At 40.1% G+C, this 26,443-nt stretch overlaps 2 protein-coding genes across 3 annotated transcripts in view; both read right to left on the minus strand.

Annotated features, from left to right (window-relative positions):
• The window catches only part of PTPRB (protein tyrosine phosphatase receptor type B), a 66,814-nt gene extending 57,471 nt beyond the window's left edge, over positions 1-9,343 (minus strand). For both annotated transcript variants that reach the window (XM_065668948.1, XM_065668967.1), the window contains exons 1-2: positions 9,210-9,343; positions 7,546-7,938 (exon numbers count right to left, since the gene is read on the minus strand). In XM_065668948.1, coding sequence (XP_065525020.1) covers positions 7,546-7,938; positions 9,210-9,264 — 448 coding nt within the window. In that variant the 5' untranslated portion in view covers positions 9,265-9,343. The remainder of the gene's footprint in view (positions 1-7,545; positions 7,939-9,209) is intronic.
• Positions 9,344-10,013: 670 nt separating this feature from the next.
• The window catches only part of PTPRR (protein tyrosine phosphatase receptor type R), a 74,449-nt gene continuing 58,019 nt past the window's right edge, over positions 10,014-26,443 (minus strand). The window contains exons 9-12 of the mRNA XM_065665033.1: positions 22,498-22,608; positions 21,182-21,339; positions 17,586-17,699; positions 10,014-11,251 (exon numbers count right to left, since the gene is read on the minus strand). Coding sequence (XP_065521105.1) covers positions 11,158-11,251; positions 17,586-17,699; positions 21,182-21,339; positions 22,498-22,608 — 477 coding nt within the window. The 3' untranslated portion in view covers positions 10,014-11,157. The remainder of the gene's footprint in view (positions 11,252-17,585; positions 17,700-21,181; positions 21,340-22,497; positions 22,609-26,443) is intronic.

The raw sequence follows: 26,443 nt of genomic DNA on the forward strand, positions 1-26,443 counted from the left end.
ATTTATAACAATTTTAGCTCACAAGCCCCCTTGAAAAAATAGTAATGACTGAGTTAAACTGCAGCAGAAGCTTCCAAATGTAATTACTTGGTGTGCAATTACGATGTCTTAACAGGCCAGTGCGTGATTACCTCTTACCGAAAGGATCAGTGGGTGAGCTTCCATGAAGTCAACATGGTGGTGATTTTTTTGTATAGTGTAAATACATATGTTAACATGTTGATATAAAGAAACTTGCAGCAGTCTCATTTGCATTCAGACATAAAAGTAAGATCATAAGCCCTTGTAAGAGATGCTTCACAGCACACTGCCTTCACCTGGTATGGGGTTTCAGATCCTCTTGAAAAGGATGGGTTTGCTGGAATAGGTTGATACCCAGATTAAATGTTTCCCCTCCTTTTATCTAACTGTGCTTCTCTGGGAATATAAAACTCCAAGTGTCCATTTAATTACAAAAAATGTTGATCAATTATTTTTCCAAATCAAGGCACTGAAAACAATACTACATACCCAATTCTGCTCTCTCTTACGCCCATGCAAAGGGCTTCATTGAACTCTCAGGCCTGGTCCAACACTGCATGATCATCCTCATGCTGCTGCGCTTGCAGAATCCCCTGCAGAGTGCCTGTGGTGCAGAGTCTGCTGTGATCTTATGTCATGTACCTTCCTGGCCCCCACCAAAAGGACAGGGAGTAGTCTGGCAGGGGCAGCCCTGTGCTCAAGCTGTCATCAGCTGCTGCAACAAACTGGTTAGCTGACACAAGTCCAGACTTAGTCTAAATTCCACGTCAGTCATTGCTCCTGGGAATCTCTTATTAGTCGGGGGTCTCTGAGAGCCTGTGGTAGGCAACTAGAAATGCTAGCCCCAAGGACTTGGAAGCAGTTAGGCCTGCTGGCTCTGTTTCTCTCAGATAATCTCCAAGTTCAGCAGGGATTAGAACTTACTGATAGAAAGATGGCTGAAAAAGTAAGTACATCTGAGTGGTCAGCAGACGCTTAGGAAAAAAGGCCACTCAACTGGGTTCCTAAATATAGATTTACACACCCAACTTACTTAAAAACACATTAAAAAAAAAAAATCTTGGCTTTATTTACAGATGAATAGCAGTGATTTCAACAGGAAGACGCTTGCGTTCCAGTGCAATTGTGTTTTAGGAAAGCTGCTGCTCCATAAAAGGGAAGCTGGTGCTGCCAGTGACATTTATGGGACTCAGCAGACAGAGGATAACCGGCATTCCTGGTGCAGGAGATGACAGGAGAGCTCCAAATGCCTGGTCCTGAGAAATGTTCCACCAGCCTGAGGAGGTACTATAAACAAGCAGCTGGTCATGGCACAACCCAGCTCCTCTTGTTAAGCCTGGGGCTGCCCTAGGTTTCCAGCTGAAGGATCTTTCCCAGCAAAGACTGACAAGAGTCTGTGACCTGTAACTTCTGGATGGAAATGGCTTGCGCATAGTACTGTGCCATACTAGAACTTCACATATACGTACCAGCACTTTCCATGTATCCTGCATTGGACTAATAGGGTTCATATTTGCCCTCACTTCAAGAAAATCAGGATACAGATTTATATTATCTTTCTAAGGAAAACCACTACAGTCCTAATATAAGGATCCTCACAGTCCTTCTTCAATAGCAGGCACTTATGAAAGAAAACTGCATATTATAAGAACCAAGCAAATAGATACAATAACTTGATTTCCCAATTTTTAAACCAGAAAAAACTCACCTCCCATCTGGACATCAGTAAAGTACACAGACATCTCAACAGTGGGATTTTTCAGACGTGTTTAGCATTGTTCTAGCAGTGTCTTTGGAAATCAAGTCACAAAACTGTTCATGGGAACAGAACTGCTGTACTCACACTGACGCTGATCACCAGTGGCTGAATGATATACAATGTGTGAACATACCATTGTAATCATCAGTAGCACACCCAGGAGAAATGATGACATTCTGACTAAGTACATATTTCATCCATGGGGCATACTTCAGGCTGCATCCATCTGCACAGCAGCAGGCTGCTTACAAATAAAGGAAGTCCATACGTTTTGCATGTATGATGAGCAAAAGCGCTGATTAATTGTCAAGTACTGAGGACCCTACAGTGGTGCCTTCAGACACAGATAAGCCAGCCTGATGCAGCTTTTTGAAACAACTTGCATCGTACCTATCTGCCTACCCAATTAAAGCACATTTTCGGAGGCTGAACTGCTAATGAAACATAAATGAACCAGCTATCTGTTATATACATATATATATAAAATAATCGATAAGATTGCATCTGACTCACTGACAGCAAGACTTGAAACTAGAAGGGGTTGTTTTAAGATGTCTGTATGTGCATGACAAAATAAATTCTCTTTTTAGTGATCTAACTACTTGTAAAGAGATTGCAAAAATAAAGCCTGCATTTAAAAAAAAGTATATTTCCACTTTCTGTTGTATGTAGGAGTGTGACAGAAGAACAAAATCTACAGAATGACCTTTCTTTCCCATTCAGTGTAGAGCTTTTAAAAACTGCACAGTCTATGCTGCTTGAAAATTTTTTACCTTCTTTATCTGAAATGTTGTAGAAGTTAGCAATGTTTGTATCTCACGTCAGGGAGGTCAAACACCTCTGAACTCCAGTCTAATCCTAAGTAGGTCTTTTGCTTGTTTTTGAAATGCTGAAGTAGCTACTTAAAGGCTTTTTCCACACTAGTGGTAGCAGAACATCCCAGATAACTATGGTGATAACACATAATAGGGCTCTGTCAGACCTATTTCTGACACTCTGGATAGACCAAACTCACTCTGAAGTACATTCTTGGTCACTGGAAGGTATCTAGACTCCATTAACTCCACGGATTACATCTCTACTGAAGAGAGCTCAGGAAAGCAGCTACCGTGGAGACACCTAGGACTTGGTTCAGTTGCCTAAACATGGTTGCCTCATGCAATCTGAACTGCCCTAGGGCATCTGAGACATCTGCTCAGAGCTCTCATAGCACCTATTGGAGACCTATGTCTTTCTGGATGGGCAGTCAGATGTCAGGTAGGGTATCTTGTAGCATCCCAAATGACAAAAAGCACCTATGTTGAGACAACTGAAATAAGACCTTCCTTCAGACACCTACATTTAGACATCTAGAAGCTGAAACCCGCTCTAGCTACTACACAGAGTTCCATACACAATAAAGGCAGAAAATGTAATAATGAAAATTACCAGTAAGTACAGATGTCTGGAATTGGCATCTTTGTTCACACTCTCAGCAGAGGATGAAATAGTAAAGCAGGACTTGCTGTCCTCCTGGTTGCTCTGGGAAGCTGTTCTTATCATTCTATTTTTTCCATGTGAAAGTACCCAATCTGACTTTGTTCAACACTTTCTGTGCTGTGGTTTGTTGAGACAGAAAATTTACAAAAAACAAAGTCCTAGGCTACACTGTAGATTTTTTCCCTCCATTTCTTTTTATGAAATGTAAAACCACATTTATCTTTGAGCTTCTGTCAGCATGGTATTGGGTTGGGTACAAGGTCTTGTAATTATATCCAGGCATATGACATTGATGCCTTTCTTTTTCCAGGTGAAGCTGAGCAAAAGTGGTCAGCTGTGTAATTGCTTTGACCAAAGAAAGAAGGTTCAAGTCATTTTTGGTATTGCATAGGTTCACATAGATGTTAGCAAACTCTTTCACTTCTAAAATCCTATAAAATAATAATTCAGGAAAATAAAAATGGGTTTGAGTGAAAGCTTTTTTAGAAAAAAAGTTTTGGGTCAACTCAAAGGTGGAATGAAATTATTGATTCTTACTGTTCTATTTTATCCTGGACAAATTTGTAAAGGTTACACGCACAAAATTCCAGCCTCTTACGAACCTGTGGATGGATTGTTGTGGTCACTACAAACACCAAAGGTATAGGAAAATCAAAGCCCAGAGATATTAACATGACCACAAAAATGGGTAAGAGTTGCTGCCTTTTCTGTGCTCCTGCCACCTTTCTTTGGTGCTTTTCCACTTTCCCAAGAGTGCCAAGAAGACGCATGTGTCTTCCCTTACCATGTTCTGCAGTCACTACTGCTGCTGCAGTGGTTCGGAGCATGCACTGCTCTGGTCTTTTCTACCCTCCATCTGCTGAAGGATCAGCAGTGAGATGTACTCAATAAACACAGGAAGGCAAACTGAAAATGGGACAAGGGGAAGAGAGAGGCCCATGTGAAAGACAAGATACGAGGCCAGAAACTGAGGTAGAAAAGGAGGAGGGATTGTGGAGGTAACACTTTGAACATCAGATGATACATCAGGCTTTGGCTCGTACATAGTATCTGTTATCTTGTCTGGTTTAGACTGCAAACAAAACAAGAGATTAAAAGATGCCGTGTTACTTGAATTCCTTGTCCAACTTCTTTTATATCTTTGTAGATCTCACTATGGTTCTTAAGTACTTGGCACATAACAGTAAGTAATAAAACCATTCTTCTCCACAAAATCAGCCATTCTTTTGAATAGGGCTTTGTCTTGATACCCACTGTTCTACGGTTTTGCAGCTACAATTCCTTCAGGAGATGCCCCTGCTACATATGAAATGGTAGAAGAGAAATGCACTGCAGAGCATCATATTAGAAAACAGTTGATGTCAGCTTCTGCATCCAGAGTGTTCTACAGGCTGTGTGACAGTCTTCAGGTCTCAATGAGCAACTGCAGCATAAAGCTTGGACTTGTGTCTCCCTGTTTGAAGTAATTCTCCAGTTCATGAATAATTTTTGGTCTGCACTGGTTTTGAGGTTTGTTGGTAATACCTTAGGTGCTACATAGCACTGCTTCTGCTCTCTAATCGGATATTTTATTAAAACTATCCTTCCCAGAACAAAAGAATCTTGTAAGAATTGCTTGTAACTCAGCAGTGACATAGGCATTAGTGTGGTGCTCTGGGTGCGAGTTTGTTCCATGATTGTTATTTACATGCAAAAGTTTTTGTTACTTTTAGGCATCCTGACTTCTACTCCTTCACCTCCTCCTGTTTCCATTCCTGTCCCTTTTCCTGGATCCTGGTCTTAGAGAAGCTCTGACCTCAACAGCTGGCCTGTGAAAAGAAGGCATTGGCGCTATACACACTATTTCTCTCTCTGCCCAGAATCTACTCGTGAATTTAATGAAAACGGAAGTCTCGCCATCTCAAGGGAGATTGATGCCTCATGGCCCTTCTCCATGCCCGTTGTTTCAGCCAGAGGCCAAGTTTAACCATGGGTTTGTGTGAGGACTGTCTTCTGTTAAAGTGGCCTTTGGCTGAACAGAGATGGGATATTTAAACTTATCCTGCTTTCCACAGAGAGTCGTGTAGGTCAGGATTGTAGAAAAAAATGTGTATCCAAGCACATCTCAGATGGCCGATTTGAAATCTAAATACAAGCTCAGACTTTCCCCAGGCTCAGAAAAATCATGCTTGGCATTTAAGTCTAGAATATAAGGCAGTTGCAGTTGTTGGGTTTGGAACTTGTACTGTATCTGGGCTGATGAGATGTTTGAGATGCAATTCAGTGAGGTACTCCTTTGCCAAAATAGAACTATTTTTATGAGTACTATGAAAACAAAGGGTAAATTATATAAAAATACAGTCTTATCTAGGAGTACAAAAACTTATAGCGATTTCAGCTCCAAAGATTTTGCTCAATCTTTACTATTTTAGCTAAATATAGACTGAATATGTTATTTTAGGCTGTTACACTGCTGCTTTCACTGAAAGTAGGCAGATGTTCTTGAAAGACTAATTTTACACATTCGACATCGAAAATTTTGACATGCTTATAGATGTCAAGACCAGCACTGTGGGCATTAGATTTTGTTCTTGTAGTACTCGTTATTATTATTATTTGAAAAATTAATTTCTTTGCACTACTTCAGCTCTTTATTAGTTTCCTATATACCCGGAATTCTTAGATAGGATTATAAACTACCGTTGATTTCTCAACAGTGCTTCCCAGAGCTGTCAAAAAGGAGATAATTGACACAGTGAGGATCTTCAAGTGGATCTACAGGCCTGTCTATGGAGGGAATTTCAGAAAAACTAAGGTAAGTTCATTAAAGGACTGAAAGCAGCAAATAGATGAGAAGGTACTTTAATACCCCATGACAAGTATCTTCCTCAGTTCTCACTGGTTTTAAATTGCTTCTCCTCTGAGGATGATTAAAAGAAGGATGTGAGGTTACTCTAACTCTGCTAGGCCACACTTAATCTAGCAACCTAAAGAAAATAACACTACCTGCGTAGTTCATCTTAACTTTTTATGGTGCATTGACTAAGCAAGACATACTCACCCTATACACAGGACTTCAAATGGTTTTGCCTTTGAAATATCTAAAATATATGGGTGGGCTGGAATGGCATCTTGGTCATTTTCCATTCCCTGATTCTGCAAGCTGGCCTTTCAGACCTCCACTCAGGTGGGTAGTCCTGCTGCTGTGAGTGGAGTTCTGCAAGTACACATTCGCTGATAAAATGGTACCCTGCCTTACAACGAATGGGAGGTTAGAAAGAACAAGGATTTGTTTTAAAAGTTCTGAAAACTTGGCCATATGCAAAAGTATTGGGTCATAAAACATTTTTTCTTAATCCTGTAAAGGTAAGAATAAAATGCATGTGGCCCAATAAAAAGCTTAACTCTGCAAGTTGTTCTTATTTTTTACCATGAAGAGCTGCTTAATACCGCACAAAAAAAAAACAACCATTAATAGGATTGTCAGGAAGGATTGACAACAAGACATCAAGAAAAGTGTTATTAAGCAGTATTCAAACCATTCTACCTTCCCTTTTGCTATGCATATGGGAACGTATAAACACACTGGTATATCAACACATCTCTAAGTATGTGCACAGACCCAAACCTCAAAGGGCTATTGCAAGAATGTCTGAGATTTTTGGTTCAGGTCATTATTTTCAGGATTTTGAGTGTTCTCATATATATTATGATTCTAAGGCAGAATGACACTAAATATGTGAACATGGAAGTAACAGAAACATAGAAGCATACAATAGTTTGGGTTGGAAGGACCTTCAGTGTCTGTGCTAATTGCACATTTGGGTTAATCAGAGAAATAACCTTTGTGCATGTGCTTGATTTTCAGATGTCTTCTTGCTCTTGGCAGATTGAATCTGGATTTGTACAGTAAAATGAAATGGGGAAGAGAAGGACTTTTATACATATTTTTAAAAAGTATGAGGAGTTAGTACCTACAATTCTGTTTAAAAGTGGAAAAGGAAATGACACAAGAAAAATGAGCTGAGTTTGCACTTAGCATACTCAGCTCATTTTGCACTTCAGCTCATAAGAACTTTGGTACAAAGACTGGGACTAGAGAAAAGGAGAGACATCTTGAAAATATAAAATGGCTTAAAAACCCCATCAGTTGTGAGAAAGTCAGCACTCAGCTGTTCTTTTTATGGTTCTCTAAACTCTTTTCACATAAGAAAAATTATATTCATAATTTTTAACATTTGAGTTAGCATACAAGTACATTTTTGTTAGCAAAACTTCCAGGATACTTCCTTGAAGGAGTAGCTCACCTTGCTTTGAGCACAGATTTACATATACAGGTTTTCCCGTCTCTCTGGCTTCTAGCTGCCTCCATCTGTGAAGGTATTTCTTACTCTGCTTGGCCATTACCTTCTGGCCTTGCTTTGTGAGAAAGAGAGAGCTGTTGGCCACTGTAAGGAGCCCGTCCTCCTCATGGCAAGTCCACCTGACTGCCTCAAGACAATCAACAATGATGCTGCGAGATGAAAGGGCAAAGCGGGTAGAGATGCTCAGGCACTGGGCAGATTTCACATGGAGGAGCTTGTCATCTGCTGTCCACTGCCATTCCTGGTTGAGGTTGGTCATATTGCACTTTTCCATAATGACTCCTCTATTTTCTGAAAGACACTGCTGTTTCTGGACATGGATAATCAGAAACCCCTCTGGAAGAGGAAAATTCCAGAAAAATACAACAGATTACACGTGGTTATTTAACAAAAAGCAAATTCTTGATGATTTAAAAAGCATCAGCAAATAAATCCTCCCACTTTCTATGTGCTGAACTTTTCATGAACTTTCCATATGTTGAACCTATTTAAAATAAACCCCAAACACACAATCCACATGTTGCAAGTGTTGGTACTGTAAAGAATGAGAATGCATAAAGCAACTACTGTGGCAAAGGTCACCTCAGCCTTCATTATATATAAAAATTAAGAAGAAACTAAACTGGATGTAGAAAAAAATCAGAACTACTAACTTTAAATACCAATTCTAAATACCCGCCTCCCCTGCTGGAAAGTATAGAGAGATCTACATGAGCTCTCAGTTTTCTTTTTTTTTTTCAGTTTCAGGACACAGTCCTTTTACAATATAATTTACTGCCTGGAAATTGTTTTAGTAACACTTATAGTATTTCCAAAGAAAACATAAGAGGACATTCCCAAACCTATGTGCCTCTCAGTGCCTGTGCCATAATGGAGGCTCTTTACTGATAGGAAGTACATCTATTTTACTGGATTTACTCCAACGTCTCTAGCTGTTAGTTTTGTGACCATCCTAATTCACATTAGATTAGCTCTTTGTGCCACCACAATGAAAGATCAACACCAAACACTCAAATAAAGAGAACTGCAATGCATTCATCAAAACCCCCCCTAAGTTAGAACAACAAATTCATACTTATTACAGAACACGGAACTGGTTATTTCAAAGGCAGCCTCCCTGCCACATCTTGTTTAGGTTTCTCTTTTTCTCACCTTAGTTACTCAAACATTTCCAGCATCATTAGTGACAAAGTGCTAAACCCGACAAGTGTATTTATTTCCCTTGGTTGAGGTTTGTCATCCCCCTGTTTTTACAGACTGGGTATTTTCTAACTAAGCACCACAGAAAACTCCTGGCTCTGGAAATTTCACAGACTAGGAATAACAAATAGGAATCTCCCCTTCAAAAAGCTCAGCTCCTGGATTGTCTAGCAGGAGTTCTTCGTAAAAATGAAAAGAGGTATCTCTAGCATAGAAGGGGACAGTTTATTTTCCTTTGAAAAGCGATCCAAACAGAACGGGGTATGTTGGCCCTGCCCCCCATTCCTCCTCTATGAACCCCAGCAAAGAAATGACTCAGGTTTTGTAAGTCACCAGCTGCGCCGCAGGGCTCTGCTCAGAGGCAGAAAGAGCAACACAGTAGAGGGGAAGTGGGGAGAGACACTTACCTGAGAATGTCAAGGCAAGGCAGGTAGAAACCAGGACGTGAAATAAAGAATCCATTTTCCCTCTAGCAACTCTCCATGCTTCTCTTAAAAAAAACCCACCTCAGATAAGTGAAGCGAAGGCTAGGAAGGAAATGTGCCTTCACAGGGGGAAAAAGTCAGTGACGAGCACTTCCTTCTATTCAATTGTTTTGGGGAGTTTTACACCACTTTGTCCTTTCATATCATTCTTCAGAGTTTACTAGTTGCTTTATTTTGGAAAAATACTAGCAAGAGAGAGAGGTTTTCAAACACCTGGGGAACTAAGAGGTGATATTGTATCTCTTTAGAATAAAAGCAAAGGGATTATACTTTTGTGTAATTTGTTGCCTGTGAAATATTGAAAGTCCGCAGGTGATCTGGATGGTGCTGAATGAGTACATCCTGTATTATCCAGAGAATAAGCAAACATTATATATAATCAAGCAAAATCTTGATATCAATGCTTCTAACTCCACATGTTCTAAAAGCCAAGTGGATGGGGGAGGGAGAGAAGAGGAAGAGGAGGAGGCAAAGCTCTGAGGTTTGCACCGGGTCTTACACAAACTCTCTCCAAGGGATCAAGTGATGCTGGTTTTGCCTTCCCATCAGGTGATCCACCTTGATCCATGTCAGTGGGAGATTATTGCCTGTGTCCTCTGGATTGGTTCTCTAGTGGTCTAAAGCCATGGTGAAGGCTGAACAAACTGGGCTGTGCCTGTTTATGGGAGTACAAGAGTGCGTGGTGCATTACCTGCTCAAGGTTAAGAATAGACACTTCAGTAAATATTTTATATCAAGTGCAATTTATTAGCAGTATGAAGCAAAGTCAACATCACTGCATTAAAAACTCATTATACCCTGTAAACAGACCTCCCAGTGCTGTAAGTCATAAAGCCAACTTTGCATTTCTCTTAAAAACAAACTCTTGCTGAACAGTAAAGGAAACAGTCCTAGCAGCATTTTCTGTCTTGTATAACCTGCCATGGAACAGTCTATATCACCAAAGGTATCTATCCCTTACTGAAAGAGACAGAGCAGATAAACAACATAAGCAAAAAAATCCTTATTAATAAAAGACAGACAAATATTTAAAATCCTTACCATTTAATATATGCTACAAAGTTGTCTTTTAAAAGTAAAATGACTTACACAATTTACAAATACACTCGATTCGGGTCTGTAGCATAAGAGTGTTCTGAGACAATCAACAGCATAGGGTAAATACATACACACTGATTAACAGACATTGTGCTCTGCAACTGCTCTGTAAGACCTACAGTAAATACACATTTAATAGTTAATAGTATGAAGAACATGTATTTCCATATAAAATATGAACCGTTTTTGAATATTTTCAAAACCAAGACTTTCTCTTTTTTTGTCATCTTCTTTTTTTTTTTTTTTTTTAATCCATAATTGAACACTTGCAATTTTAGCAGCAAGAATATTATGTGGCCAAGAAACAAGCTCACCACATAATCAGTAATAGCACTTTACAGTACAGTTAACAGTCCATTCACAAGACAGTTTGCAAACGTTAAAGCATTTATACACTTGATAAACATCTCTTCTGTAGAAGTTCCAATGTCCATCCAACTGCAGCAGTAGCACATACATACATTCCATAGGCAGATATCAGTATTACAGAATTAAACCCACCTTTAGATATATACGCAAAATCCATGTGTAGTACAGTACCTTCTTTCAGCACAGTACCTTCTTTATAAATCATTTTTGGGAAGCTCACAATACATTCATATATAGTAAGGGTCCACAAATCTCTATAGTTTCGCCAAACCGTCCACAATCCTTTCAGAAGTTGGCCTCAAAGGCGCTCTTCCCACTTCAGTAAACTCCTTGAAGAAGCTGCTGGTAGGTAATGAAACAAATTACCTCAAGAGACTGACATTTGGTCTTACACTCCTTGGCTTCACTGGACAGCTTCTGCAGAAAGTCTGCTTTCATACAGACTCAGTGCATGGTGCACAAATTCATACTGTTCACTGGTCTGCACCATTCCGCCCCTGGAAAGGAAACACATCGCAATGAAATCTTAAGAATGTGACAATCTGCAGCCCCTGCCAGCTCCATATAATACAAGACCTTTTCTCAATGTTTTACTTAGGGTTTGCTTGAGTAAGTGGGAGATATGCCTGAGCAGAAGTACTTTCTTCATATATTATACTATCCAGCACATGTCCAGCATGAGCCACTATTCTCAACTCCGCCAGGGTAAGAACTGGAGAGGAAAACATCTGGCATCTACACTGTTAAAACCTACATTTAAAATTCAACACATTCTAAGAGAATACTGCTCAGTCACTTGGGCAAGGAAGGCCAGATACATGGACCCAGCAGTACTACTATGGAGCAAGGGAGTAGTCAGAATGTGGCCTTTCATTTTTTGTCCTTTACTAAAAATGTAACCTTTGGTGACCCTCAGATTGCCTGCGCAGAGAGCAGCTCTTCCTGTCCTCTTTCTAACGCCTACAATGCATCCTGTCTGAACAGCAGCCACCTAAGAAATTTTACAGCAATGACTCATTTCAGCACCAACAATACCAAAGAGTTTGACTTGACCATAAAAAGGACTAGTTACAGTCAGCTTGGATTAGATGCCTACATTAAATATATTCAACTGATAAGAATCCCTTTTTCAGGTCTAAGTATGAGGATCAAGTCCCACATCTCTGGTGCCAGCTGCAGTGTGGTGGGAAGGGGATGATGCCCTCCAGGAGGTAGGTGGTATTTAATAAGAGTGATACCACTGAGCTCTGAAATTAAACTCAGCCTCTTTCTGACAGTCTTTAAGTCTCTCAGGTCTCACTTCTCATGGAGTGAAGCCTCAAGTTCACTTAATTTCACTTCTATTATCTCATCTGCCAGGGTATTCAAAGCTACCTACTCTGCTGCTGGAACCAAGCCCCCAGTTCATCCTCCGTGTACCCTGGAACAGCTACTTTACCTTTGGGAGGATGAAGGACTAAGTGACCTTAGTGGGAAGGAAGACATTAATTGTGCATTGTATTTGGCTTCATCTAGATCTTCAATGAAACAATCAAGTCTGGGAGGGATTTAGATACAGAGCAATGTCGAAGCCAGGTATCTTAAAGGAGAAGGTCTGACAAACCCTCGTGTGATTCCTTTAGACACGCTAGCAACAAAAGAGTCTACTGATATATAAAGCTATACAAAAAAAGGTAAAAATGCCTCAAGTATTGTGCTTTAGTATTAGAGAATGTTATCTGTAGCCACAAGTTACTTTTATTTTCCTCAGTGGTACTGGATGGTTAAAGGGCCATGTCAGGAAAAACATATTTAAAATACCTAGTTCTTTAAGCAAATGACCAGCTGTCTGTGCTTCTCCAGTGAGCTCAGGCAACTGTAGAACACCTTTTAGTGAGCTGCATGTCTATCATGATATGCTAGCCACAGGAGTTAAATCACAGACCCTTAAATGGTCCCATCCGGTGCAAAATGCAGCAGCCTCTTAGCTTTGCCAACAAGGACATCCACAAATTCATAACTCTTGGCTGCCTGCTGTCTTCAGCTGCTCTCCTCTGTGCCTGTTCACTGCCTCGATATCCAGTGAGAGTCTAAAGGTGATGAGAGGGCTTTGCTCTGGTCCTCTCTATTGCCTAGCCTCCTTCCTTCCTTCTCACTACTGCGTCCTGACTTGCCCACACGGCCCCTTCCCAGCCAGCTTCCCTTCCTGTCTCCCCCATCAATTTTCCCCCAAGATGTTCTCTAAGGGAGTACATTTCCCAGGTTAGATCTGCTGTGTGGAAGGGATAGAGGAAGGTAACATATCCAGGGAGAAGGACTTGGCAGGAAGGGCAGGTTAAGACAAGTTTGGCTGCTCTAGGCTGTTTGGGGAGGTGATCCTTGCTCCTTCCTCTTTGGTGTTGAAGTAACATACAAAATCCCTAGGAAGTTATGTGTAAGACTGGCTGCGGCTGAGCCCAGCGCTACTGCATGTGGCCTATGTGAGCATGACCAAGATGTTACGGTGCTTCTGAACCCTGTATGGGCAAACCAATGCACCTCCCTGTCAGCCTATGGACACCTGACAGCTTGGCATTGTCAGTGCTATTATACACAGGATTCGTAGAACAGACTGGCTTAGATTGGAAGAGGCCTTAAAGATCATCTTGTTTCAACCCTCCTGCCATGGGCAAGGGACACCTTCCACCAGACCAGGCTGCTCAAAGCCCCATCCAACCTAGCCTTGAACACTTCCAGGGATGGGGCAGCCACAGCTTCTCTGGGCAACCTGCGCCAGTGCCTCAACAATTTTACAGTAAAGAAATAACTTCTTCCTAATAGCTAACATAAATCTACCCCCTTTTAGTTTAAAGCCATTACCCCTTGTCCTATCGCTACTGGTAAGAATGCTTTCTACATCTTTCTTATAAGCCTTCTATATATATATTGCTGCAAAAAGGTGTCCCTAGAGCCTTCTCTTCTCTAGAACAACCCCAGCTGCTGCAGACTTCCTTCATAGCAGGCATGTTCCAGCTCTCTGACCATTTTCATGCCCCGTCTCTGGACATACTCTACCAGGTCCATGTCTTTTGTGTGCTGAGGATCCCAAAGCTGGATGCAGTGCTTCAGATGGGGTCTCACAAGGGTGGAGTAGAGGTGAAGAATCACTTTCCTCAACTTCCTGGTCACTATTCTTCTTATACCACCCAGGATGCAATTAGCTTTCTGGGCTGCAAGTGCACATTGCTGACTGATGTCCAAGTTTTCATCTACCAGTATCCCTATGTCCTTCTCCCCTTTGTCCTTGTGCAAGGCTTAAGTTTAATAGCAAGGAATTATCCGTGACCCTAAGACATCAGCTTGTGCAGAAGGCTGTGTGGTAGAGCATTTCAGGAGGAAATCTGCTCAAGGAGGGAGGTTTCCTCTCCCATGTCCCTAGTGCCTAGAAGGGATGTACCCACAGCTATGGCACCTCCGGGTGTGCAGCCTTCGTCCTCTGCCAGCACACGCTGCCAGCTCCTCTGTGAGCTGCTGGCCTCTTTTCTTCTTTGGGACTCTCTGGGGTGGTGCTGGGAAGAAACAGCCCCTGGTATCCCGAGGGCTTGGGGACCACAACCAGCTCTGCCTGGGTAGCCATGGGGGAGGAAAGCGTTCTTCACCCTGCCCTCTGGCTTGCTGCTAGTGCAGCTGGATGCAGTCTGCTCCAGAATGAATATGGTGCAGTTTGGGATTTATTTTTTTTAACCTGTGGCGATTAGTCAAAAACACTTAAACAATGAATTGACGCACACTGGAAACTCTTTTCATCCTGTCTGAGGAGCCAAGAGCAAACTTACTGGACGTCATTCCAAGAATGTGCCTTTGAGGTTAAGAATGTGCAAAGTTTCTCGACATCACAGTCAGTCTTGAAGATGCCTCACATCAAACGTTTCCTGTTTCTGTTCCAAAACTTAAAAAATGATCTGGGAAAAAAGCTAAGCTGAGCAGACCTGAGGGTCTGTCTTTCTATGAATCCACACATAGCATGGGTCAAGATTTTGAGTGGATGGTTCATTTCCTCATGTTAGCTCAGCACATACAATTACTGCCAGGTACATTCACCCCTTAACTTACCCTAAGCAGCTAAGGAGAAAGTGGTACCTGGAAATACCTTACCTAGGAGCCACTCTCTTCTGTCTTATTCCCTGTTGGAGCTCTAACTTATACTGTTTCCAGAGATGTTACATAAAAACTTAATTAAGCTTCTTTTTCAGCATAACTTTTTGCCACCATCTCTAATTTGTCTGGATCCTTGTTTGGTTCTCTCTCAGTATGCTGGGCAATGGGAATGTTTTGGTAAATCAGTACAGCATCACTGTGAGTCCCTGAAGCGCAGCTCTTTCTTATTACTTAATTCACTTTAGCAGAAATGTGGCCATGGACACATGCAACAAAACGTTCACACAACAAGTGTATACCATCAAAGGTGTTTATTCCATCAGCAGGTCCATCAGCAGGTGTTTGGATGGCTCTGACCATGAGCAAGCCTGGCTGGGAGCCTAGTGGAGATGAGGTACCAGGAGTGAAATATTCAGGGTACTACCTAGGCAGGTTTTTGGCTCTCAGGTGGTCAGACAAAACCACCCTTTTCTGCTGAACTCTTTTTCTGTTTTGTAAGGGCAAGCTGATGCACAGAGAATAAATTGGGGCTCAGCTGCTGGCCAGTGTCATGAATAAGACAGCTTCATCACTGTTCCTGCCCTGTTCCTGGTTGTACCCCATTGCTAATGTTGGCCACTTGCAAACAAGTCTAGTGGGACATTAAGTTCATTTTGCCAGCTCATGCCATATGTACTGACCCAGTCTCACACACCGCCTGCCAGTAACCAACACATCAGCACTGGGTCCTCAGTGGAAGCTGGTCTCATTGAGCTATGTCCACGTAAGAGTGATACTCAGCCACTTTATGAATCGTGTTCATAAAGTCTGGTTGGGCTGGCAGTGGCTGCTGTAATCTGAGAAGCTGCTAAACTCTGCTCTAGCAATCCTTGTTATAAACTGACTGCCAGGTGAGTGAGATCCATTATGCAATATAGCCAATTTATATAATATGAAACTTAAAAACCTCCCAGAAATATGCAAATCACAAGACTTAAAGATTTTTATACCAGCCTTTGTGCCACTGAGATTGCTGTTGTGAATGAGTTTCAGATTATATAACTCTCAGGCATTGCCTGAGATAAAAAGTATATATGTGTCTTTTAATTTTTAAAGACATTTTTCTGAGCAAAACTCAGTAACTCTTTTTCTTTTATTTTGGTCAGATTTTCATTATCTTTCAAGTTTATCTAGGATACCAATAGATATAAGAGAGTTCATTGGTCAGATACACTCGATGAAAGAGTGTTGTCAATTATAATGCTGAAAATGTAGATTATTTTTTTCTATGGCTGAAATAATGACATGAAAAATGACTTAGCTGAGACCAGAGTTTGCTTCTACTTCTCTAAAATGGAGTGTAAAAGCAATAAGAAAAAGGTCATCTTATAACAGAAATACTAAAGTGGGGGAGAACACTACAAACCTTTTTCAATAAGCTGAGGAGATATTCAGAATGGAGTGCTGGAAATTTGGAACTGATAATTTAAAACAGAGTAAGCACTTTTCCCTCAGCTCTCCCATCTTTTCGTGTTGCAGAAGTTTTAGGTCAGTAACTCCCCTTGGGGAAGTTTACACTCCAAGTGACTGGTGTTGCCCTGTAAGGATCACACTACAATCTCTAGTAGGATGAAGGCACATGGGAGAGGAAAGCAGAGGGGGTGATCCATAAACATGGTTAACTATATGAATTCTGGTCCTTCTGCAATTTGTGGTTCTAGTATCTTTCAGAGCTCTTCAGAACACAAAAATCCTGTGTTGTACCTTTGACCTAAGCTCTTTTTCAGCATTTGAACCCTTATGGGTTGTTTCCATTTAAAGAAGAAATGCATGTCAGAAGCTGTTAAGATACTTGTGAGGAGATTATATGACCTGGTACCTACAGCAGAAGAGGAACAAGACTTCTCTATTCTTGGTGCAACCCTGTTTATTTACTTTATACAAAATCCTGTTTCCCCGAGCAGAATAAGAAAGAAAAGTACAATCAGACCAAAAGCTCCCATTGTGCACAATACCCACATCTTCCTTTCCAACACAAATCTCTCTTCAGCCACAGTTTCACAAAACAAAGCACACTGCAACAATGCTGGCTTACACTGTTCCTGCTCTCAAGCTGTGAATTCAATCAGGGAATTGATCTGACTTAAGATTTAAGAAAATCCTGCAACAAATGCCTTGCTATTTTCTTAAGCTGAGTACGTTTGCCAACCCAATTCAAAACCACCCCCAGCACAGCTGAGGGAATAGCAGCAGCACCAGATTTGGCTCTCTCTGCTGCATAAAGAAGCTACACACTGAGTAAGCCTGGATGTCCCTGTCAACCCAGGCTCAAAGACAATCCCTTGCCTCCAGATTGCCCCATGTCTGTTATGTCCTAGTAGGATGCTGTAGACAGCAGAAAGCTCCAGGAGGGGAAAAGATGAGTGCCAAGTGCCCAGCAACTGCAGGGTTGCCATCTCAGGACAATTTCATTCAGTGGAGTCTCACACAGTTTCACCCAGAAAAGAATATTCATTATTCAGTGTCTAAAAACAGATGTTACCTTGAACACTCAGCTAATGCTGTCATACGAATCAGTAAAAGTGATGGCTGCTATTTCATGTAAAATGACATTCAACTGCGGAAAGCTTTTCAGAATCATCACTGAATCATTTCAGCAATGATTTCAGCATTATTTCAGAATTATTGACTGATTTTCAGAAACATTGACCTATTTATGGTTCTTCTGGAACTCACCGATCCACTCGTAGCTGGCAGACAATGCTCAATGCATCGACAACTCCTTCTTCCTTCAATTGCTGACAACCAATAGCCGTAGCAATAAAACATCCTGTTCTTCCTATACCAGCACTGAAAAGAAGGCAAAATTTAATAAGGGAATGGAGTTCACAGATCAAAGGAATTAACTGGAAAACACTAAATAGATATGAAAACAGTAAAAACATGAAACATGGAATTGCTAGAACCCACAGTTCTGGGGTGCACGACCAGCAAGGGTCGCTTCTCAGCTCACTTGCTTAGAAATGAAAGCGTGCACTGTTCCAGTGGTCCAGTTGTTGTGGATAATTTGCAAGGCTTGTATGTTTTCAGTCTGCACACAAGTGTATGGTAAGAAAAATAATCTCCAGTAGCACCACAAAGTCCAAATATTCTGTGAAACAGTCCAAACAAATGATGGAGATACGCACTGAGATGGGGAAAAGTCTACCTAAAGACAGAAGTCTTTTGGGGGCTTTATGCTCAAAGCCCTCAAAGTATACATACAGGGATTCTGCTAACCATACCTCTAACTATGAAGGAAAAAATTATCTAGAACCATGTTGATGAAGTTAACTCCCTCTCCTGTGATTCTGCAGAAGGGAGAAGGATTTGGTGCTGTAACTCTCCACGTGCTTTAGAGACTCAAGAGCCCTCTTATCTGGAAGTCAAAATTTCCAAGAGGACTCAGCAATATTGAATATATGGGGATGCCTAAGCCAACCATGGGGGGATAGTGAGATGTAAAACTGGCAGCATAAGAAATATCAAGTGAGATGAAGATCCTCAGTTGACAGCCTGCCTCCTTGGACATCAATATTTATGAGGAAAATGTATCCAAAAAGAGGAGGACATCAAAGTTTCTAAAAAGGGATTTGGAGGAAGCAGTCTAATGCATTCCCCCCACTCACTTCCTCAAATATTGTGAAAACCTTGAATGTGGGGCTAAAGTTTTAAGTGAAGTTGGCTACAATGAAGGGTTCTTTTTTCCCCTTCTTTTGGAGTGGATTAAGTGTTCTTGGACAAGTTCTTAACATGTATTAGGCAAAGACTATTGTTTTCTAATGTATTTTCTTCCTCAGTTTAGGCATGACAGTCCTATCTTACTACATAGCTTTATTTCAGGCAGTGTTCTTCACTTGCATAATATCTCTTCCTGGTATATCAATAAAAAACAGAGAACTACTTACTCTGAAGTATTTTCAAGCACCCAAACATGGTATGTGTGTGTGTATATATATATATATATATAAAAACATTTATTTCTATTTTTCCATTCTTCTTTTAGGAGTTTAAGGTGTAGTAGCTCGTTCATAATGACTGGTCTGTTAATTGGGAGTGTTGGATATTGGACTGTTATGATTTTGGGATTAAGAGATGAGGGCAGTGTACTTTTTATAGAACATGTTCATGCACTAGCTGATGTGGAAAGAAAAGCAAAAATTTACAGCAATAACAGTGTCAAGTTTCCAAGCATGAAAATTCTATCCGTTAGTCTCAGTTAAGAAACTCTTACAAGTCCTCCGTATGCCAAATTGCTGGCTCTGGGAAGAAGAAAACAGCATTGTGGTTCAGATTCTCAGTCCACTTGTTTTCACTGGCTAAATGGGGTTAAAATAGTTTTATATTTGCAGAATGTAATTCTTTGTTCTAATTCTTCTCAGTAATTCAATTTACACTAAAAAACCCCACTTTTCCTTCTATAATTGAAATCTTTGAATTAAAACTTGTATTTGATCCCAAACCACCTAGTTGCTGTTAAACTCAAATTTAGCACTAACTACACAACCAAAGGACAAATAAAAGAGGTATTTTCCACATTTGCCACATGCTTTCGATGAGTGACATGAGAGAGGAAACATACCTTTCAGTAAATGCCACTATAAAGATTAGTGAGAATTTAAAACTTCCCTTGGAAATCTGTGTCGTTAGTGTGTGTGTAACCAGATCTGCTGATTTTAAGGACCAAAACAAATGTTTACTCTTTTTTCCTTTTCTTTAGCAGAATAGGAATTATTTTATTACAAGAAGTCCTTCTTATATCCTGAATGGGCTAATTCCTAAAGTGTTTAAGATAGCATCCTCTTTGATAGGCTACAGGAAGACATACAAAAAGCCTTTTGTTTGCACTAGTGCCATAATTTCCAATATTCAGAGATTATTAAAGCATTTCTGCTTCAGATTAAGGATCACTCTTTGAGTGTGCACTGTAATGGTCCTCTGGAAATAACCGAGAATTGTGCAGTTGTATCTGAAGTCCAAAGTTAAAAGTGTGCAGAGCTCTATAAAACCTGCATGACCTCAACTGCAACTCAAAGGGAAGAAACTGACTAGAAGAAAATGGAGTGTGAGTTTTTACCTATATTTTAGACCACAGTGAAGTGATCATATAGACATCTGAGTAATCTATTACTTTTTAGAAGATTAATTTTAATAGTTCTGATATTAATTCATCAAGAATCTGAAGAAATATTAATCACAACTGAGATGATATGTGGGTCTTTAATAATGAATACATTCCTCCTCATGATTACAGACCTTACTGTCATATTGCTCACCTCAGAAAGACATCCTATTTTTCTATAGGCCTTCATTACTGAAGATCTGTTCTAAAAAAAATTACTCTCAAGAAACACCCACAGATTTGTGGATTGTCTAGGGAAACAATAATTCCTGATAAAACCAGCTGCATAAAATTAGGGAAAGTTCCTTATTCATCACATTCTGATTTTGAAAAACGACGGGTGGTTCAAATCTGACTTCCATTTCTCTAAATTTCCTAAATATGGAGTTGAAAAGAAGTGGTTCAAGATGAGAAGTTCTGTTTTGATGTACTTCTAGGAAAAAAAAAGTAGTATCCCAACTGTAAGAGATGTCTCATCACAGTTATGGGACAAAGGAAGTAAGGAAACATAATTTTCATTTATTTTCTGTTTTGCTTCACTTTTCACCTACGTCTTTGCACCAACCAATCCAGTACTACGTCCTGCTATTTCAATTGCAAAACTGGGGAAATGAATCAATATAAGGCAGTAAAATTGAATTTAATTAGAATTATCAGAAGGACATTCTCTGTTTTATTACAATTCATGTGAATAACACTCTGCTCTTGAGTGCGAATAACACTTTGCTCTTGAGTATCAAACCAACTGCCTGTGTGAAATTAGTATTAATGTATTCTGGTCTCCAAGTTTGTACCCAGTGCCTGCTGTTGAAAACTGACTTGCTTTTCAGCATTTTAGCCAACCAGTCACAGGGCATTGCATCTGACCTAAGCATGTAATTATGCAACAAGACTGAAAAGAAAGCAAATCATGACTAGGAAACAGAAGCGAAAAAATTCTGCAGCTCGTCTTGTAGAAAAAAGGTTCATTAGCAGAAACAGAGAATGGTTCAGGAACAATTTGCTGGCAACAAGGGAATTCTCTCCAAAACTCAAATCGAGAAAAAAGTCAATTGGCATGAAGAGGATCTGGGGAATTTTACTCTTCCCCAAATAAGTTCTTTGTTTAGGAAGATGTGATTTGCTGTGGCCTTGCTTTGGGCAGTCATTTCAGAGAAGGATTGCAAATTACCTGCAGTGCACAATGACAGGCCCTCTGCCTGGTGATTCCACCCTGTCCTCTTCTACATCCAGCATGAGCTGCAGCAGAGGCTGAGCACTGTCAGGGGTTTTGTGGTCCGGCCAGGATGTGTACCAGTAGTGTTTCACACTCCGGGACTGACTCCCTTGCTGAAATTAACAACAAGATTTTAGAAGCACACTTGGGGTGAACAATTCTTTTTATTTCTCCTAATGTTGTGGTAAAAAGACAGTAAAAATGTTAAGAGAGATTTAAAGAAGTTTTTTATAGACCTCGGAGGATGCAATTGTAGACAACAGAGACCCAATTGTAAGAAGGGTTTGTGCATCTGAAAACTTAGCTGGTTTTCCAGCTATGTAATTTCCACTCTGTCCATCTGACTGCTGCTGACTTGCTGACTGTTACTGTCAGTTGGGAATTGTCAGAGATCTGTGTTAGATCAGCAAGAAGATACAGAAAGATTAGCTTGATCTGAGCTTCTCCTAGTTATTATTTATTTCTGCTGCCTTTTATGGACATTATCATAAGGGTCTGATACTAAAACTACAAGAGTACTTGAGTTAAAGGTGCAGAAGAACTGCTCTTCCAGATTAATCAAACATCCCAGTTTGTCCAGTTATTCTCTCCAATAGAGGCTGCTACCACTTACTTCAACAAGCAAAGGGCCTAAATGTGGGATAATGTGACTCGTGTTGGACAATATGACTTCTGCCCACTTCTCGCTGACTGGACTGAAACACCAAATTTTCCCAGTTCATTACTAATTGTAATGCTTTGTCAGGAGAAGCAGACCAATCTAATAGCACGTAAATGTAATATGGGCAGTAACTCAGAAAAGGAGCATCTGCCTTATTTTACACAGTTCATATTTAGTCAGAAACATTAAAGTGTGAAGCTTTCCTTTATATACTACTTATATTTTTAGCTTCTCAAGTGGGCTACGGATGCACTCAGCACACAACATGAGCAGCTTATCTTTTTTAGAGTGATGCTATGCTATTTCTTTCATCAACTAAAATCCCTTTACATTGCCTTGGCTATGTAAAAAGGCCTCAAACCAAACGCAATTCAAGTGAATGGAACTTGCACTCTTTTTTAAGCCTTTTTTATTGCCAGAGTGATACAAAGCAGCAGTAGGGTAAGTGTTCCAGTGCTTTGGTCTCAATCATACCTTGCAGCTGTGAGCTTCATAGCTCAGTTACTCCTTCTGTAAAAATTTATGCCCCTTAAAAAAATCCTCTTTAACTTCATTTAACATTAAAAAAAGAAGGCATTTGGAACAATGCTTCTCAGATGCAGACTGTTACCTTTATTGTAAGCTGACGGATAGTGTAGTTCTTGCATTCTTGCACGCTGTTTACAAGGACTTCCACCTTCCCATAGATTCCTCTTTTTTCTGGCCAATAAAGCACGCATTTCTGGAAAGCAAGCATCAGTGTCATCAATGAGCTGGATCCTGGAGCCATATTCATATCTAATTTTTACACAGAACGTATTTGTCTGGAAAGTTGGGATGAACTCAACCAAGGGGTTATTCACATTAGAAGCATTCCCAGATAAGATATTGCAGGGTTCTTAAAGAATGACTTAGGCCTGATTTTCAGGATATGAGTTCTTCAAATACGGATTTCTATCACTGAACATTTTCAACAGTTATTTTTATTTTTAAAAGCTCAATGTAGTTCAGTCAAAGGAACTCTTTTCCATATTCAAAATTAAAGATTTTTTTCCCCTAGAAAATTCTTTAATTCATAGAATTAAGTTTATAAAATTTTCTCTTTCCAAATGAGATTTCCTTCTGAGCAAGAGATTCAGAGTTTGTCCTCTCCTCACAAGACTTTTTATTCTCTTTACTCTCCTGAGCCCTAATACAACAAAGCATGTAAATGTGCCCTTAGATCTTCATGAATTCAGTGAGACTTGATGTACATGTGAAGGTATATTGCAGAATCAGAGTTGCCAACTATATAACTCACTGGATATGAAAGCTAAAAAAAAAATCTATCAGTCTTGCTAGAGCTACACAAAATTATATGCAGAATTCTTAATGAATCAGTAGTGTTACAGTCTTTCAGCAATGTACCTGACAAGCATCTACTAAAAGGGAGATGAAGAAATAGTATCTACAATATGAACCATTTTATTTTTCCCCTCCAATAGTCTGCTATCTTCAAGTCAACTGCAACTTCGTATTCATTTCCATGAAAGTATCTCTATAGCCTACCTGAAAGCAAAACACCCCTGTTGTATAAATACTTCTCTAAAAATAAATGCTTATTATCTTAAGAGTGCAAGGTGCTTGAAAGCCACATTTTCTGAAATAATGCTGGCCAATATGATAAAAAGAACCCCAGCAACTAAAGAAAATATTCTTTTTAATATCCAGTGCACAAGTAAAAAAACCAAACAAACCCAAAATGCCCAGAAAACAGACAGTTCTACAATAATAGGAATCCCAGAAAGAACTTGTTTGCATTTCCTCACAAACTCTTGCTGAATAAACTAGTTTACACTCAGACAGTAGCCTACATTACACAGCAAAATGAAAAAAAAATCCCTTTAATAGAATTAATTGCCATAAAGCATAACTCCCAGTAAATCATGCTAAAAATGATCAAAAAAAGAAATTATCAGTGAAATGCGAGGCTTTACCACCAGGTGTGATCTTTAAGCTGCTACGCGATAACCCAACAGCTGACTGCACCGAATCATCTCTGTTGTACAAATACTTTTCTAAAAATAGATGCTCATTACCTTAATAGTGTAAGGTGTGTGAAAGCCACATTTTCTGAAATAATGATGGCCAATCTGACCGGTTTCATTCAGATCCTGCCTTTTGCAGCATTACCCGAACATCCTAAATTTGCTGTCTCCCCGAAGACACCAAGAATGGCAATAAAATACTCAGAAATTTGTACAAAAAGAAAGGTGTTCACAAGTTCCACAGTCCCCCCATGTGACACGTTTAGCTACTATCGTCTGCCAGATCTGCAATTCATGCCCCTCCCTGGGAGTGTAGTTTTCAGTGCTAATATGGGGAAAAGAAAACTCTAAATACACAATGGTACCCTGACAATCAACAATAGTTGAGTCAACCCCTGAGACTTTTTGATAAATGTGAGCATACAAGGCTCACTACAAAGCCTTCAGGCACTTCAGAAGTGTTTTTCTTGACTCTTTCCCAGAACTGGAATTGGCAACTTGCGCGGGGTGGACAATGAAATGGGGCTGTTCATTAAAATAACTTTCATTTAACAGTTCGTCTACGTTTAGTGAAATACAAAGGATTATTTTTAACACAGTCTCTGTGCATCTTTTATAAATACCATTTGTTACTGCTTTACGAAAAGCCTTGAAAGTAGAGCTAGGATCAGTTGTTCAGGCGCTTCTAAGAAGACAGATATTTGGGGGAATTGACATGTTTTTGAAAGTTAATTATAAAAAAAGGATAAAGACGAAGATGGGAGGGGTAAAAGTATCAGACGTATGGAAAATAATACAGTAAATCCCAGAAGCATCAGCAAAAACAAGTAAATTGCCTCAAGCCATCCCTTGAACCCAAAAGAAAATTCCACTGGCCCCATAAAGGTATATTTTAAACCGGTTCAAAAGCCAAACACAGTGTCTGAGAAGTCTGCTCTCCAGTCTCTGGTCTGCAATCAGTAAAAGCCTATTGCAAATAGTACGTATCAGGAAAAAAAGAAAGAATTTACTTGTTCTTATCATCACATCATCTTCCACCTCCACGCTTTCTGCTGGTCCTGATTCTGTTCCCTGCTCTTCTTTCAGGCTGCATATTCATTCATTACAGCACTTTCTAAGTAAGTCACACATTTTGTGAGCTTGGGGTTGAACATACAATCCTCTATGTAAGTGAGCAAACACATAACAACTATGAGCAGGGTTTTTTTAAAAGATGATTAAACTCAAAAAAGAAATAAATATCCTAGCCAACTTGCATGGCAGCTAAAAGCCTGAGAAACCTCTTACTTCCATGTGGAAATTCTCATCTTTCTGCCATCTTTCAAATTCCCCCCTCGAATTAATTTCCATTGCTTAGCTTTTTTCTAATAAATGGCTATTTATTTCTCATCTGCCCCACAAAAATGACATTCCCTGACCTGAGCAGGAAGTTTATACAAGAAACAGCATCTCACATGACCTTTAATTGGTTTCAGCCTTTGTCCTTCCTCCTGTGACAGGCCTGCAGGCTTAGGCTACCTCCAGTCCCCTGACCTGTCTCCTTGCGCACCCCATCCCAAACCCACCAGATGCCAGGCTTCATGGGACCGCTTCTGAGGTGGATCTCTAGAACTAAGGCATGCTTTGCCTTGATGTACTAAAACCCTCAAAATTAGGACCAAATCTAAAGATTTTCCAAAACCCAAGACATATCTATAGTACCAATACTGGACTAATAAGCAATCTCCAAAGAGGCTTAGGTGAATCTATGAAAGGTAGGATTTCTGAATTCCAAAATCTACTTTGCTGTGCATAGATAAGTGTGCTTATAGAGCGAGGAAAAAAATGTCACATGAAAAACAGTATGAGCTTTAAACAGTGAGTTAACAAGATTGTCCTAGATAATTACTGACAAGTTTTACATTATCTGAGTTGAATAAACACACATTGTTTAATGCATCAGTCAGTACTAGGCCTTTCTTCTTGTTGAATGCCACACAGTATTCTTTCTTTATGCTTCCTAAAATATGTTTTCTGGTTAACAGGTAATGTTGCTAGTAAGCTTTTAAGACAAACTAAATGCATATTATCTATGGAGTACATAGCAGAATTACGAAAAACAGCTGATACAACAGAAGTCTATAAACATCTCTGTAAAATTATATAGAAGCCTATAAACTTCTTACACTCCACATATTTGTCAAATTCCAGCTGACTAAATTCTGTAATATATGCAAGGTCCTAAACCTGGGTCAGAGCAATCCCAGGCACAGCTACAGACTGGGCAAAGAACAGATTCAGAGCGGCCCTGCAGAGAAGGACTTGGGGGTGCTGGTCAATGAGAAAATGAACATGAGCCGGCTTCAGTGTGCTCGCAGCCCAGAAAGCCAACCGTATCCTGGGCTGCATCAAAAGGAGCGTGACCAGCAGGTCGAAGGAGGTGATCCTGCCCCTCTACTCTGCTCTTGTGAGACCTCACCTGGAGTATTGTGTGCAGTTCTGGTGTCCTCAAGATAAAAAGGACATGGAACTGTTGGAACAAGTCCAGAGGAGGACCACGAGAATGATCAG

Source organism: Lathamus discolor, chromosome 1 (genome assembly GCF_037157495.1).
Source record: "Lathamus discolor isolate bLatDis1 chromosome 1, bLatDis1.hap1, whole genome shotgun sequence".
Classification (NCBI taxonomy): Eukaryota; Metazoa; Chordata; class Aves; order Psittaciformes; family Psittacidae; genus Lathamus; species Lathamus discolor.